This window comes from Rattus norvegicus, chromosome 2 (genome assembly GCF_036323735.1).
Source record: "Rattus norvegicus strain BN/NHsdMcwi chromosome 2, GRCr8, whole genome shotgun sequence".
Classification (NCBI taxonomy): Eukaryota; Metazoa; Chordata; class Mammalia; order Rodentia; family Muridae; genus Rattus; species Rattus norvegicus.
In genome coordinates, this window is record NC_086020.1 from 73274312 (window position 1) to 73289265 (window position 14954).

General features: G+C 34.9%; 1 protein-coding gene across 2 annotated transcripts in view; it reads left to right on the top strand.

Annotated features, from left to right (window-relative positions):
• The window catches only part of Cdh12 (cadherin 12), a 1234181-nt gene that overhangs the window by 1072453 nt on the left and 146774 nt on the right, over positions 1 to 14954 (top strand). For both annotated transcript variants that reach the window (XM_017591412.3, NM_001427475.1), the window contains one exon: positions 6587 to 6754. In XM_017591412.3, the coding sequence (XP_017446901.1) occupies positions 6587 to 6754 (168 nt within the window). The remainder of the gene's footprint in view (positions 1 to 6586; positions 6755 to 14954) is intronic.

Here is a 14954-nt window from a genome sequence, read left to right on the forward strand (position 1 = left end):
GAGGGAAATGGGAAGTAACCGTGACTGTATTTCACTGTGTGATTATGGGAAAATTGCAATGAACCAATTTTCAGAAAAAAATATTTTAAGCAGTTATATATAATTCGGTTGGTAAGATCTGTGTGGTGTGTGTGTATGTGTATGTGTATGTGTGTGTATGTGTGTGTATATGTTTACACATGTACATAGTACAGTGTACATGTGGAAATCAATGAAAAATTTTGGGAATAAGTTTGTTCTCTTTTTCCAAAATATAATGTTTGTGGAGTTACATAAACCATTTGGCTTGACAGCAGGCACTTTTATCCTATAAGCTCTCTCACTGGTCTGCTGACAGAAATGTGTTGAGAATGGAATGTGAGTTGTAGATTTTGAAAGTGTTAATCACCTTCAGCTGGACAGAGGGTGGGAAATTAAAGCCAGATGCCCAATGTTTCAGTGATTGTATGATGGAGAAAAACTTCCACAAGTTATTTTATCAGGAAATATGAGAGAAAATATGGGACGATATTCAGTAATATTATTTTAAGAAAGTTGCTGAAACTTAATAAAACAACCCACACATATTGGTAGGTTTAAAGCATAGAGTTAGAGTGGAAAATAATTCAGGAAATTCTTTGTACTTTTCTTTACACTTCTCAGCATAGAGATTCTCAGATATAGAGTCATAGGTATAATGTACAGCCTAACAATGAAGCAAACTTATGTGAGGTCTTCATCTCTCCTCCTGGAGTCCCTTTGTGCTGTAGTTTCTTATAGATTTGTAGGTCTGTTCCCACTTTTCCTTAATGAAAACCGTGACCACAAATGAAAGCCTTGATGTTGTTTGCTGCTTAGCTCCTCAGAATCCCTAAGGGATATCCCACAAAGACACAAAGACAATCAAAAAGCACACTTGGTGTGTGTAGTCATAGGTGGAGTAAGAGGGTCCATATCTTGGAGGTGTGGGAAGAATCCCACGGAGTGGGTGACTTATACAAACATATAAGACATTTTCAGGAAAGGCTGAAGTCTTAATAAGGAAGGAATTATTTTAGGTGAGACAGATGGAAAGAATATCTGATTAAAAAACATACATAGATTTCTGGAAAATGTGAATTTGACCCATTAAGTAAGTTAAAACGATCTATCTTCAAAATAAAACCACACAAATAAAATTATGAGCATAAAATAAGAAACATCCTACTTATATAGTTATTATGAATGGTAGATAAATTCTAAAGCATATAAAAATGCTACTCTTTGAGTTGAAAATGTATGTGTTGCATGGCTGCATATCTTATATTTATAATTTCATATAAAGCTTTTTATTTAGAGGTGAAAGTGAATATCTTCTGGCATCAGCTGCATAACAGATTTCATAAGAATTGATTTTCAGTGGAGACAGAAGTCTTTCTGTAACAATGCCTCAGACCACTAGACAGGATAGGAGTGGGTGAGGAGGCACTTCATTAAGAGAATGAAAACTAGCTCTTCGTGAACAACAACCGTTAAGAAGACCTTTTGTCAAATTTATCACCTTGTGGCAGATAAGAAAAAAATTAAAAAATCAAGGATAACTGCAGTTTCTCAGAAATAGTCCCCATTTGTTCCAGCTATGTAGCTACCTTTTATGATTCAGTTTGCTGTTATTAAATAAGATTCATGAAAACCAATGCTACCTAAATTTTTCCCATTTGAGTGCAGAAACCATTTAAAACAATTATTAAAGGGAGAGCCTCATCAAAACTTTTGGTGCCTTAATGTTTAGAAAGAAACAAACCTGCTCATTATTTATCCAGTTGAAAGGAGAAGGCGAATTCTGTATTAATATTGCTGTCTGATTTGTATTCCTAGTTCTGCTTTCTCGGTGGACTATAACAAGCTTATATTTAAGTATAAATAGACATTAAGGTAAACTGAGGTAGGATACAGAATAAACAAAGAAATAGTAGTACTCATAAAATTCTCCTATTTCCAATTTATTTGCCATAAGCAATGAGTAATTGTCTCTGAATGTATATTTGTTTCTTTTCCTTAAACTATCAGTACTATTTTAAAATCAAAATCACAGTGAATATTTACAACATCTTACAACCCTCTTTCATATTTTATGTGTATGTGACAGTAAAATGTTATATTTACAAGTTATTGTAGTTTAAATACTGTTTCAATGAGAAAATACCTTGACCAAAAATACACCTCTAAAGAGATCATATTGATTTTGTCTTACATTTTCAGATTACGGTACATTACTCTAAATAAGCCAAGGCCGGCACTTAAAGCATAACCACTACATTCGAAAGCAAGGGAGAATAAATGCACGGATCCTTGCTTGCTTTCTCTCTGCTTATGCTTCTAGCTTTCAACCCTTGTAAAAAATTCAAGTTCTGCCCTATAGGGTAGAGACACTCACAGTGAGCTGTATCAGTTACCTGTCGAGGCAAACCACCAAGGCATGCCCACTTATCACCCTGATTAAAATAACTCCTATACTAGGATCTCTTACAAAGTGAGTTTAAATTGTGTCAAGATAACATTTTAAAACAAGCCACCACAGGTGTATAATTTCAAAATGTGGAAGGAAAACTGTAGTATAGAAAAATAATCAATACTAATATAACATAATCTAGTGCATAAAATCAGGATTCCATGTCTTCGTATCTTTGATAACAGCTATGTCCCATTCACAAAAACAAATATTGTTATGAATAATTGATGCATGTGTTTTAATTTTTGTATACAATTCTTTGAATAAGCTTAAATTTTCTGTATAGTTGCCTGGTTTAGATAACCTCGGGCTGATGCATGTGTACCACGTGGTGATTTACTTATTTCAAGCAAACCATTTGTGACTTGAGAAAGGCTTATGATATTTTGCTTCAGTCCCACTTACTTAATTTAAGAACTTCCATTTTCTATTATGGTAAAAATATTTGTAATATAAGATTTACTATTTTAACTATGCTGAGTGCAATTTATCAACATAAATGTCTTTATGCCATTCTATAACCACTATCCACTATTCACTGTCTCAAGAACTTGTCAGTCAAATATTTTAAAAAATGTACAATTAAAATAATGTGACCTGTATAATTTCTCTCTTCTTCTGATTTATTTAAATTATCATAAAGTAGTAAGAAAGTAGCTGTAGGGCCTGCTTGGTTTCTTCTTTTTTATCTACTGCTGATACTTCATACCACATTATTTACCTACCTCAGAAGTCATATTGAGAAATCTGATAAAGATTGCCTAGATATGAAGAATTTCTCAAGAATCTTGGTCCCAAGTGTAGCCCTATATATTTATCAGCTAAAGTCTCAAGCCTGTGTCCAAAATGAAACTTACTCTCATACCATATCTAATCTCTGTTCTTTTCTATAGCTTTATTACATCTGTTAGATGATAATTTCACACAGGTGTAAAACATACTCTGATGACTTTCCCCCTCCACCTTCTGTTCTCTCCTTCCGATCCAGTCAACCCTGCTCCCTGGCTACACATATTTTCCTATATTCGTGTCTTTGTTACTTTTGTGGCTCAATCAATGCAGACACATCCGTCAGGATGGTTTAGAAACTATCTTCTGGAGCCTGGTGAGCCAGTTCTAGAGCAGGCACAAACCTGAAGAAAATAAGAATAACTGCTGCTCCGTGAGCACGAAAAACTACCCAAGACAGTGATTCATAGCCCTTCTCCAGATATTCTGGCTGTTATATTATTTCTCCTCAGTCCTATGTGTGCGTTCCCTCAACTTCAGAGGAGATCATATAATCTTTTTTTTATAGATAAGCACTCAAGCGATATTATTCTCACAGTATCATGTAGGCGAAAATGTATGCATTCTCTGACATTCATTATAAGAACTTCTCCAGGGGGTTGGGGATTTAGCTCAGCGGTAGAGCACTTGCCTAGCAAGCGCAAGGCTCTCGGTTCGGTCCCCAGCTCCGAAAAAAAGAAAAAAGAAAAAAAAAAAGCTTCTCCAGGATGAAAGTAGCATCGCATATTTTGTCTACAAGGTTGAAAGTTGATGATTCCAAGACAGCTTTCATGCTTTCAATTGTGTTAATCCCTTTAGAATCCCCAGGCTAACATTTCAGCAAAGGCCATACCCTATTTATTGGGGCAATGCTTTACATATTATTTGAGTACTCGTGACACTTTATTGCCTGTAGATTGTCTGAGTGTCATTTAATAATACTGCTTTACGGAACTCAGATATCTAAGTTAATGTCTCTAGGGTAAACAATAATTTCTTCCAGGACAATAATTAATGTTTTACTTATACAAAGTAGCCATTTTTATATATTCATCTGAATGAGTGAAATAATGTGAAACATTAAAAAAATATTGATTATGAACAGAAAGTGCAAGAAAATCAATGGACATAAAAAACTATTTTAAGAAGCCAAAATTTGTCAAGGAAATGCTCACCACTAAGCAAAAGCCACTTATTGGTTTCTTTGTTTTTCAGCATGTGCAGTATATTATGCAATAATGGATACAGTGAAAAAATGTTATACAATATAATATATAATATATATTAGATACAGATAGATAGAGAGATAGAAATAGCGATAGACTTAGATATATATGAAGGTAGGGTTTCTGTGGTGAATAACCACAGAATAACCAGTTGTCTCTTCAGAGCTTTTCTCTGTGTCCTACCTATGTACTGGGATTCCAACACTCACCCAACTGATTTGTAAATACTGAGAAGCCTAATCCCTTAAAAGGCGCACAACAAGAACGTTTTTTCACTAAGTCACCTGCACAGTACCTAATGATTGTTTTATATACATTTATTCGTAGTGTACAGACTTATTGTGCCTACATCTGACAATTGAAATTTTTTTCCTGTTAAATATAATATAAACACCAAATTTGACACCATAAACATATTTATCTACATGGATCCAAATCATAGCATTATTAATAGGTGGAAGTAAGCCACTGATTCTGTGCCCCAGAATGATAACCCCCTTTGTCTTTTGTTTTCCTTCTTTCTCTCTCTTCCCCACCCCATCTTATTTTCCCGTTTCTTTTTCTTTTCTTCTGTAATATACAGTTTCATTCTGGGGGATGAATAACATAGTGCTATAAATGATAAAGAGAAAAAAGTTATAAATGAATTGAAGATAAATGAATGTTTATATAGCATTTTAACGAAAGATAATTCTTGTTCACTGATATTACCAAGCAAACAACACGTGTCTTAAATAGGAAATGATTTTGAAAATGTGAGCATTGCCCTTCAGATTGATGCCAAATAATATAAGGTGTGTAAGGCAACAACACTGAGGTGTAGAGCTTAAAAGTCTTAGTTTTAGAAAAACTGAAAATAAAGTATCAGAAGCCAGTGCTGAAGGGAAGACAGATTGGATCAAAATGGTGTCAGTACCAATTCATGAATAAAGCATTAGGAACAAAAATGACGGATGTCTTTTCTGTAACTATTTCCTGCCAAGTGCCAGACAAAATCTCAGATTGCAGTTCAATATGCATTAGCAAATATATAGCAATGGGTAAGTAAGTAGATCATAGCAAGCACAGATATATGGATGTATTCTGGGATACTGATTTAAAAGCTATATACTGTATTGATGGCTGATATTTTATTATTCATACACTTTTTTATTTAAGATATATCTTACCACTATCAAAATCATATGTGATTAATAAAGGTTCTTTAATCTTCACCTGTTATATCACTTGCCTACCTATTGGAATTTGATTTAAAAAATTTAATTCACCTTCCAAACAATTCTAAAGTTTATAAATTTTCCCCATGAAAAAATAGAAATATAAAGTAGTTCCTATACCTGGATACAAGAATAGAAATGACTACCATATGTTAACAACAGACATATGTCATATAAGATTCAAGATATTAAGATCAATCAGTTCATTCATCCATCTAGCCGTTAATTTCTTTCATCACATACTAAATAGGATCAAACATACAATACTTATTATTCTAAATATAAAATATTTTTACTTAAGCATAAGATACTCTCCTTGACAGTGGATTACCTTCATCTAAGGAGTCTCGTAACAGTAAGATCTAATGATAACTAAGTGAGAAGTGAGTTGGAAGAGATGAAACTCTTCAGTTAACATGATTAAAGGAAGTGCCAAAAGACAAAACCGGTGATGTGGAGGACGTATTTTATGTATTTTTAAATTAAACAGATTGTTTACTGTGAAAAGTATAGAATCGAGATGACAAGAACAGTGTTCATCATTATGCCCTCAGCTCAGTTTAACTGCTTAAATTACTTCATGTGCCCGTTTTAATCTAAGGGTTTTAACGTTTTCTTCAACTCAGCATAGACTCGAATCCATAAATGAGGTCTAACTTAATTGATTTGGGAAGAGATGGCCTGCCATTTTCTTGTTTTAAGGTGTGGCTGTGAAAATGAAAGATTAAGTCACATCCCAACTTTCAGATAGTTAGGTCATTTTAGTTTTGGGAAGATGATTTTATTAAATGTTTTATCCTAAATAAATCTAAACATAAGCATTTTTTTTCCTCTTTCAGTTTACTTGGGTCAGGAGAAGCAGTTGGGCTGTGATGTTGATTATGTGTTATCACTTTCCTCTCAAGGTGTCATTAGAACAGCATTGCCAAACATGGACAGAGAAGTCAAGGAGCAGTACCAGGTCCTCATTCAAGCGAAGGACATGGGAGGACAGCTCGGAGGACTCGCTGGAACTACCATTGTCAACATCACCCTTACTGATGTCAATGACAACCCACCTCGATTCCCAAAAAGTATGTCACTTACCTGTTAAGCATGCTCGCAAACGCTTCCAGAAAGAGTATCGTACCATGTGACATTTTATTATTTTTCACAAAATATGTCTTGATTATGGGTTCCCTCCCTCTCCTCCTCCTAGTTCCTCGACATCTTTAACACTCCCACCATCCTATGTTTTACTGTTTATCATTAGAAAACACAAGCTTCTAAGAGATGGCAACATTTAAAAAAAATAAAATAAAACACACCCTGATATATGTTAATGCTGTAAAAAGTTAAAACATCTCTAAATACTATTTAATCTTTAGAAAGCAGGTTACAATGGATAAAAACTTGCATGCTGGGTTGGGGATTTAGCTCAGTGGTAGAGCACTTGCCTAGAAAGCACAAGGCCCTGGGTTCGGTCCTCAGCTCCGAAAAAAAAAAAAAAAAGAAAAAAAAAACTTGCATGCCTTATAACTTTAAATTTTCAAGGAAATTATGCTTAGTGCTATGTTAATAGAATAGACTATAATTTTGTGATCGTACTTATTAAAGTGAACAAAAATTCCATTCTAACACTGAATTAATTTACTCTCATAATGGTTTGTTTACAAAAAAATAATTAAAAAGTGCAAAATAGGAGGTAAGATAATTATAAACATATGCTATACCACTTTCTATAATATACAATTGTCATACATGGATTTTGTGAATTATTTTATCAAGTGCATGTGTTGTACCATTTTTAGATATTTAGTTATTTCTGAAGATGTTGCTATAACATTACTTCCATTCTGATATTTATCTCATTTTAGACTTACAATAGGTGGGAATTGCTTTACTTTCTGGGATAATAGAATGATTCTCACCTATTTCCTCTCTGTTACTGTATCCCTTGTTGAAAATGATGCTTTTCACTCATGCTCCATCCAGTTTTCTCTCAAGTGATGCATTTAACACCAGTTAGTATGTCCTCATTTCATTTTCTGATGTATTTATGAGGATTTTTTTCTGTGTTTCACAAAACTAGAACATTATGGCTAGGTACTTTCATTCATGGATTTACATGGAGCACTAGGAAATCATTCCTCATTATGTAGTTAGTTTCCAGAGCAGTTGTAAATGAAGTAAAATGCAGAATATTTTCTCTTTACCCTTTTGTGTCTCTGCGTTTACCTAAGAAAATACCTTATGATGATACTATTTCTCTCTTAGATGATCTTATTTTATTTTTCTGAATTTTACCTGCATTTTCAGAGCTTCTCTTAAAAATCAGAGTATATTTTCTTGTGCATGGCTTTTAATTCATAATCAATAGGAATCTAGTAGTCAAATATTATGAATGGCAATTAGAAACCAGAACACTTTAATGCACACTAATTCATTCAATTTAGCCGTCCATTACATGTACATATTTCAAACTTTCATGCGATCTATGATAATGATGTAATATTTCTCCTCTCAATTTTTTAATTAAATAATTCATTAAAATCTTGATTTATACTTTGAAATATATAGAACAAATCATTACTCTATAGGATGCTATGATTAATGAGATGGAAATGCTTCCGAGCATTTTTTTCACCTTATTCTGTTTAGTAACAAATATATACAAAGACAAGCATACAGTGCTTTTGGTTCTTTTGTTTAATGCCTTATTTACTAGTATTTCTTTTTGAACAATAAAAGCTTTTACTTATGCTACCTTCCCACTATTTTTTTAGAACTCCTTTTTTCTTCATTCTTTATTTCCTTCCACCCATCCTTCCTTCCTTCTTTCCTTCCATTATTCCTTCTTGTGCCATACCTTAATAACTTGAACAAATCCATTTACAAAACTGCATTTACATAAAAATACAATCAAGGACCCGGATACTCTTTGAATCTTGTGCACAGAATTTGCTTCATGTTCCTATTCACATATGTGAAAACAAGGGTATTCAAAGGCAGACAAGAGAAGCCAATCTCTGTGGAAAGATGCAATTGCAGAGGGTAATTATAAGTTTGAACAAGTACTCGGATAGACAGCCTGGGGCAACATGATGTGGCAGAATTGGAATGTTACCAGTGCTGTGTGTGCTACATGCGTCAGGGTGACAGCCTGAGATCATTACTGAAGTAGAAACAACACTCTCAGCTCACACCTGTGAAAGCAGAACGTGAGTAAGGCAGTCGGCTCTACTGATATTTACGCGTGTTTGTTTATTTATTATCAAACTTGTGCCACATGAGATTAAAGAAGAATATATATGCTCCCCTGGCACAACAAGTTATAGTAGAACTAATTGCAATCTCTCTCACTGAGGCCAGACAAGGCAGCCCAACTAAGGGAGGGGATCCAACTGAAGGGTATACAACAGATTTCAAGGTATCTCCTTCTCCAATTGTTAGGGGACCCTCATGAAGACCAAGACACACATCTGCTTCAAATATTTAGGGGCCTCAGCTCAACCCATGCATGCTCTTTTGCTGGTGGTTTCATCCCTGTGAGCCCTCACAGAGGGCCCAGGTTCACTAACTCTGTAGGTCTTCTTGTGGTGTTCTTGACCCATCCAGTTCCCTCAGTTTTTTCCCTCTTTCTTCCAAAGTCTCCCTGAACTCTGCCTAATGTTTGACTCTGGATCTCTGTATCTGTTTCCATATACAGCTGGATGAGGCCTCTCAAAAAGTAGTTATGTTAGCCTCCTGTATGCAAGCATAGCAGTGTCATTAATAGTGTCAGAAGTTAGCTCTCTCCCATTGGGTGTGTTTCAAGTTTGGTCAGTCATTGGTTGTGCCCTCTTTCTGAGCTCCCTCTTTATGACTGCAAGTATTATAGGCAGGACAAATTTTGGGGAGATTTTGTGAGTAAGTTTCTGACCCCATCCCTTCACTGAATGTCTCAGTTGGCTATAGAATGTGGCCACATCGATCTTCATATCCCCAGTGACTAGAAGTCTTATCTAGACTCACACCCATAGACCCTCAAGAGCAGCCTTATTATCAGGTCTCTGGCTCATTCCAGAGATGCCATTCTCACATCAGTCTTCATTCTTCTCTCTCCCAGCTATCTTCTAACCATCTCCCATCCCTCTCCTCACACCTTCTCTCACCCAGATTCCTCCTTCCAATTTACCTCTAATGTCTATTTTATATCCCCTCTAAGTGACATTCAAACATCCTCCCTTGGACTCTCCCTGTTACTTAACATCTTTGGGTCTGTGTATTGCACATTGAAGCTAATATTCTCATATAATTGAGTGCATGCCATTCATATCTTCTGAGTTTGGGTTAAGCCAATCAGGTTGATATTTTCTAGTTCCAGCCATTTTGGCTGCACATTTCATGATGTATTTGTTTTTAATAGCTGAGTCTTATTCCACTGTAGACATGTACCACATGTTCTATATCCATTTTTTGAGGAACATCTAGAGTATTCCCAGTTTCTGGCTATTATAAATAAGGCTGCTATGAAAATAGTTGAACAAGTATCCTTGTGGTATTTGTTGTGGTATGGTAGAGTTCCCATGCTCAAGGATAGGTAGAATTAACAGTTAAAATGAACTTCTTAATGAAACCAATGTAGAAATTCAACAAAATTTGCATCAAAATTCCAACTTAATTTTTAACAGATCTTGAAAAAACTAGTTTCAACTTCATATGAAAAAAATTCAGGATAGATAAACAATCCTGCACATTAAAAGGATTTCCCAGGGTATTACCATCCCTGACCCACAGCTGTACTACAGAGCAATAGTTTAAACAAACAAACAAACAAACAAACAAAAACATGAAGGGTATTACTACAGAGATAGAGAGGTTGATCAGTGGAATAGAATTAAACACTCAGAAATAAACCTACAGACCTATGGATAATTGATTTTTGATATAGAGGCAAAAACATATGATGGAAGAAAGGCAGCGTCTTCAATAAATGGTGCAGATCTAAATAGATGTCTGCATGTAATGAAAACAGAGTCATATTCAGCACCCTGTGTGAAAGTTCATGTCAAAGTTGATCAAAGATCTCCACATAGAACCAGACACATTAAATCTAATAGAAGAGAAAGTGGGGGGAAATTCATGGACACATTGGCACAGAAGACAACTTCCTCAACAGAGCACGAATAACTCAGTCACTAACATCAACAATTAACAGATGAGACCTCATGAAAGCTTGTGTAGGGCAAAGGTCAACATTAATAGGACAAAAGGCAGCCCACAGAGCAGAATAAGATCTTCACCAGCCCTACATCCAACAAAAGACCCTTGTATTGAGTTTAGTTGTGATTTTCTGTAATATTCTCCTAATTTAAAGCAAGTCTTCTTTGATGAGAAATGGTAGCTACACTTATCTTTTGATATAAGATAAAATTTCAAATGTAGTAAAGAATGATGCTGGTCGAGCAAAGTTTTTAAAGATTGTATTCTAATGTCAATGACTTCAGATGCCCAGGGAGGAAAGATAGGTATCTAGTAATAGGTATGATTTTTCCTGCTGATTGAGGCTTCAATAAATCAGATAGCTGTTGCCAATGGTATGTGAGTTTCACTAATTCAGTCATATATATATATATATATATATATATATATATATATATATATATTTCCCATCCTGGCCTTTGTCATAGTTAATGGGCGCTGCAACTGGGTAAAACTCTTTAATTGATTTGCTCCTTTGTCAGCTGTCATAGTATTTTATGGAACCTTGGAAGCCACGGGAAAGAGGCTTTTGTGATGATCCAGCCTAAGTCACCCAATTGTGTGTGTGTGTGTGTGTGTGTGTGTGTGTGTGTGTGTGTGTATTCCTCTGTGTATCCCTTATAGGAAATTATGCCATGTGTCCTGACAATGCTCTCCACAAAGACTGTAGACTAAAATAAAGCTTAATGCTTTATACTACAACCTCCTTTTGAATGGTTGGTCATAGAAGTCCAGGTTACTCCCAGTATACTTTTTCTGTCTTATTTAATTTAATTAATTACTTGATTTATTTTTATTTTTCTCATACTTTAAATTATGACTGCAGTTTTCCCTACTTCCAGTTCTGCCACCAGACCCTCACCACACACACACACACACACACACACACACACACACACACACACACACACACACAAACTCTCACACACATCCTCTCCCCTAGAAACTTCTTTTCCATTTCCCTTCAAAAAATAGTATGTTTCCTAGGAATATTATCCAGAAAAAAAATCACAGTAAGCGTAACCACCTCCCTTTACATTACAGCTAGATGAAGCAACCAAATAGTATGTATAGGGTCCCAAGAGTAAGGAAAAATTCAGAGACACTATACTCCCTCTGTTAGGCGTTCTCAAGAACTGCAGGCAACGAACTAGTAATATTTCCAGAGGACAGAACTCTTAACATGACAGCTTCGTGATTGCTGCTTTAGTCTCTGGGAGCTCCAACCACCAAGAGCACTGCTTTAATGATTATGCGGGTTGAGTTTTCATAGTCCCCTCTACCGAGCTGTCTCCTACTATTCGTCCTTCTCTGTTCTTCTCCAGGGTTCTCTAGCTCTGTCTAGTGTTCAACTGAGGAACAATGCATCTGCTTTCCCATCATTTATTATATGATGGCTCTCTGACCACAATTGAATTAGACAATGATCTATGAGTACAGAATGTCATTAAGAATCATTTCATTGACTTTTTTTTCTTTCATTTTTTTCAATGATGTTTGGTTTTATTTTGGATCTGTGAGCATTCCAGCCTCTGATTTCTGGCCATCCAGTCAGAGTCAGTCTGGTTCTACCTTTTGGGGATTGGACCTCAAGTTTGACTGTCATTGTTTTGCCACTCCCACAAACTCTGAGCTACCATTACCACAGTACACCTTGTAGGTGGGACAGATTGTAAAGTAATTTTTTTTAAATTAGGTTGATGTACCAGTCTCACTTCAGAAACGAGGGCTCTTTTATAACAAGGAATATATCCTTTGATTGACTCTCAGGGTTTGTGGTTGGACATCACACACTTAGGACATGGGACTCAGGTGAATTGAGCTGTATATAACATGAAAACGTCCTTCCTGAAGTTTAGCATCTATGGTCTCAGGAAAAAAACTGACTCTTGTGAGAAGTTAGCAACTTGCATAAGATAGATCATTGGACATTACAGGCTTTTCAATGCCAAAATCTCTTTTTCTTCTAATTTTACAAAATGTTGAAGTAAAAACATTAATTTCTTGTATCTGCCAGTCGAGAACATATTTATTAAAATATCTGTAAGGGCATCCTGATGCACTTGAATGCAGTTACTCAATTACATCAAAATAGAGAGGATAGAATGCAACTGTCAACTATAGTACTGTAAGGGCTTCTCTGTGGTGGTATTTGATGTGTATTTCAAAGGGCCTAAAATATAGGGCATAATATTTTAGAATCATGAAACATGTTCTCATTTTTGCATAAAGAATATATATTCCTCCTTTAATTTTGCATTTCTTTGTATTGAGATCATTATAAGTAGCATCATTTAGAAGTTCAACTCTCAGAAGGAAAATGAAAACATGATATATTTGAAAACAAAGACCAATTTATTTTCAGACTAATTATCTTTTAGTTGGTATAGTCCCCACACCAATTAAGTAGCAAATATGACAAAACCATAAACTGAAACAACATGAATTTGTATATTAATGTCAAGATCACATATCTGAATTGGATCTTTCTTGACATTCAATTCAGATATGTGAATATCTTGAAGAGTTCCTCACGGCCAATAATAATTATTTTTGGCTTCTAGAAAATATGTTAAAAAATAACTTGCTTAATGAACCTTAAATGACCATTATCATTGCTTAAAAAAGCACAAAATAATGTCTTTCTTATAAATATAATGTTATTGGTCACTGTATGCTTAAATGCCTACATTATGTTATTAAGAATCCATTTCTTTCTCTTTTATTGTACAAAACGAGATAAAAAATAACTCTTGTGTGTACACACATCATGCATATGTCAACTGTTTGTTTATTATTTTTGTATTTTACAATTGATCAAGTGTGCTCTAGGAGAAGTAGTTACATAGTTGAAAGGCTGAGAGCTGTGGTGCTGACCAGGGAGTTACTAAATGTCATGCACTATTCAGCATGAAGTACAGGCTGCATTACATTTGACTCATAACAATGGCACAGTATTTCCTCAATTTTAGGAAAAATAGCACAATATTAAGTATTCTTTAAATTCATTAAATTATTAGAGCATGCTTAAGAACATTTCCAAGAGCCTTTAAATTTCCATCATTATCTTTCTGGAATGGAAATTTTGATTTTATTGTCCCAAAATAAACTCCAGGTAAATTAGGAAAATACCCAAGAGCAAATTAGCAATGTTGACTCAGAAATACAGTTACTATATGATAAAACAATCTGCTTAGTGACATAGAAATGTAAAGGATGTTCTTTTCAAAAGTGATCTCCATTACAGTTATGTTATTTGTACAGTTTGTTATTTCTACAGTCAAAATTATCTTTATGGGAACTCTGCCAATAACCTGCAAGATTATAATGATCTCAATCATTTTAATATTAATCAAAATAGTTAGATAAGAAAATTATATGTTTTATGAACCAAAACCAGGCAATATATAAATATATGTTATTTGTATTTGTAACTAGAGAAATAGTTTGTCCTGACATTTTATGTGGCACTAGATAGTATCAAAATCATGTGTGTCTGCATATGCTATTTGTTCAGGTGTTTTTGAGAAAAAATTTGTATTATTTAGCCCAGCAAAGATTAAAACTCACAATATTCACTTTTCAATCTTCCAAATTATGCACGTCACCAACTAATTATCACAGAGGCGAAGTCCCTTGCTCCACCTCCACTACCTTCTCAAATTCCTTTTAAATACCATTAGGTTTTCATCCACTTCTTTTTCAACAATATGTTTTGATTTTATATATTAGTGTAGTCACTGGGTGTTTTCTTCTTTAATCTAAATGAATAGATTAGGAACTTTTGGAAGGAAAAAGAAAACACAAGGGGTTACTTGTTCATTCACATAAAAAAAAGCAATATATTTTGTTGCAGAAGGGAACTGGAGGTGTATTATGTCCTAGACTACTTGCCACCTGACCCTACATGCCCTTGGGGGTTGGAGGTGAGATGACACAGAGTCAAGGACACAGACTGGAGGATCAGGTAAGGAATAATATGGAGCAAAGACTGAAAGAATGGCCATCCAGAGACTGCCCTTCCTGGGAATCCAGCCCATATACATAACA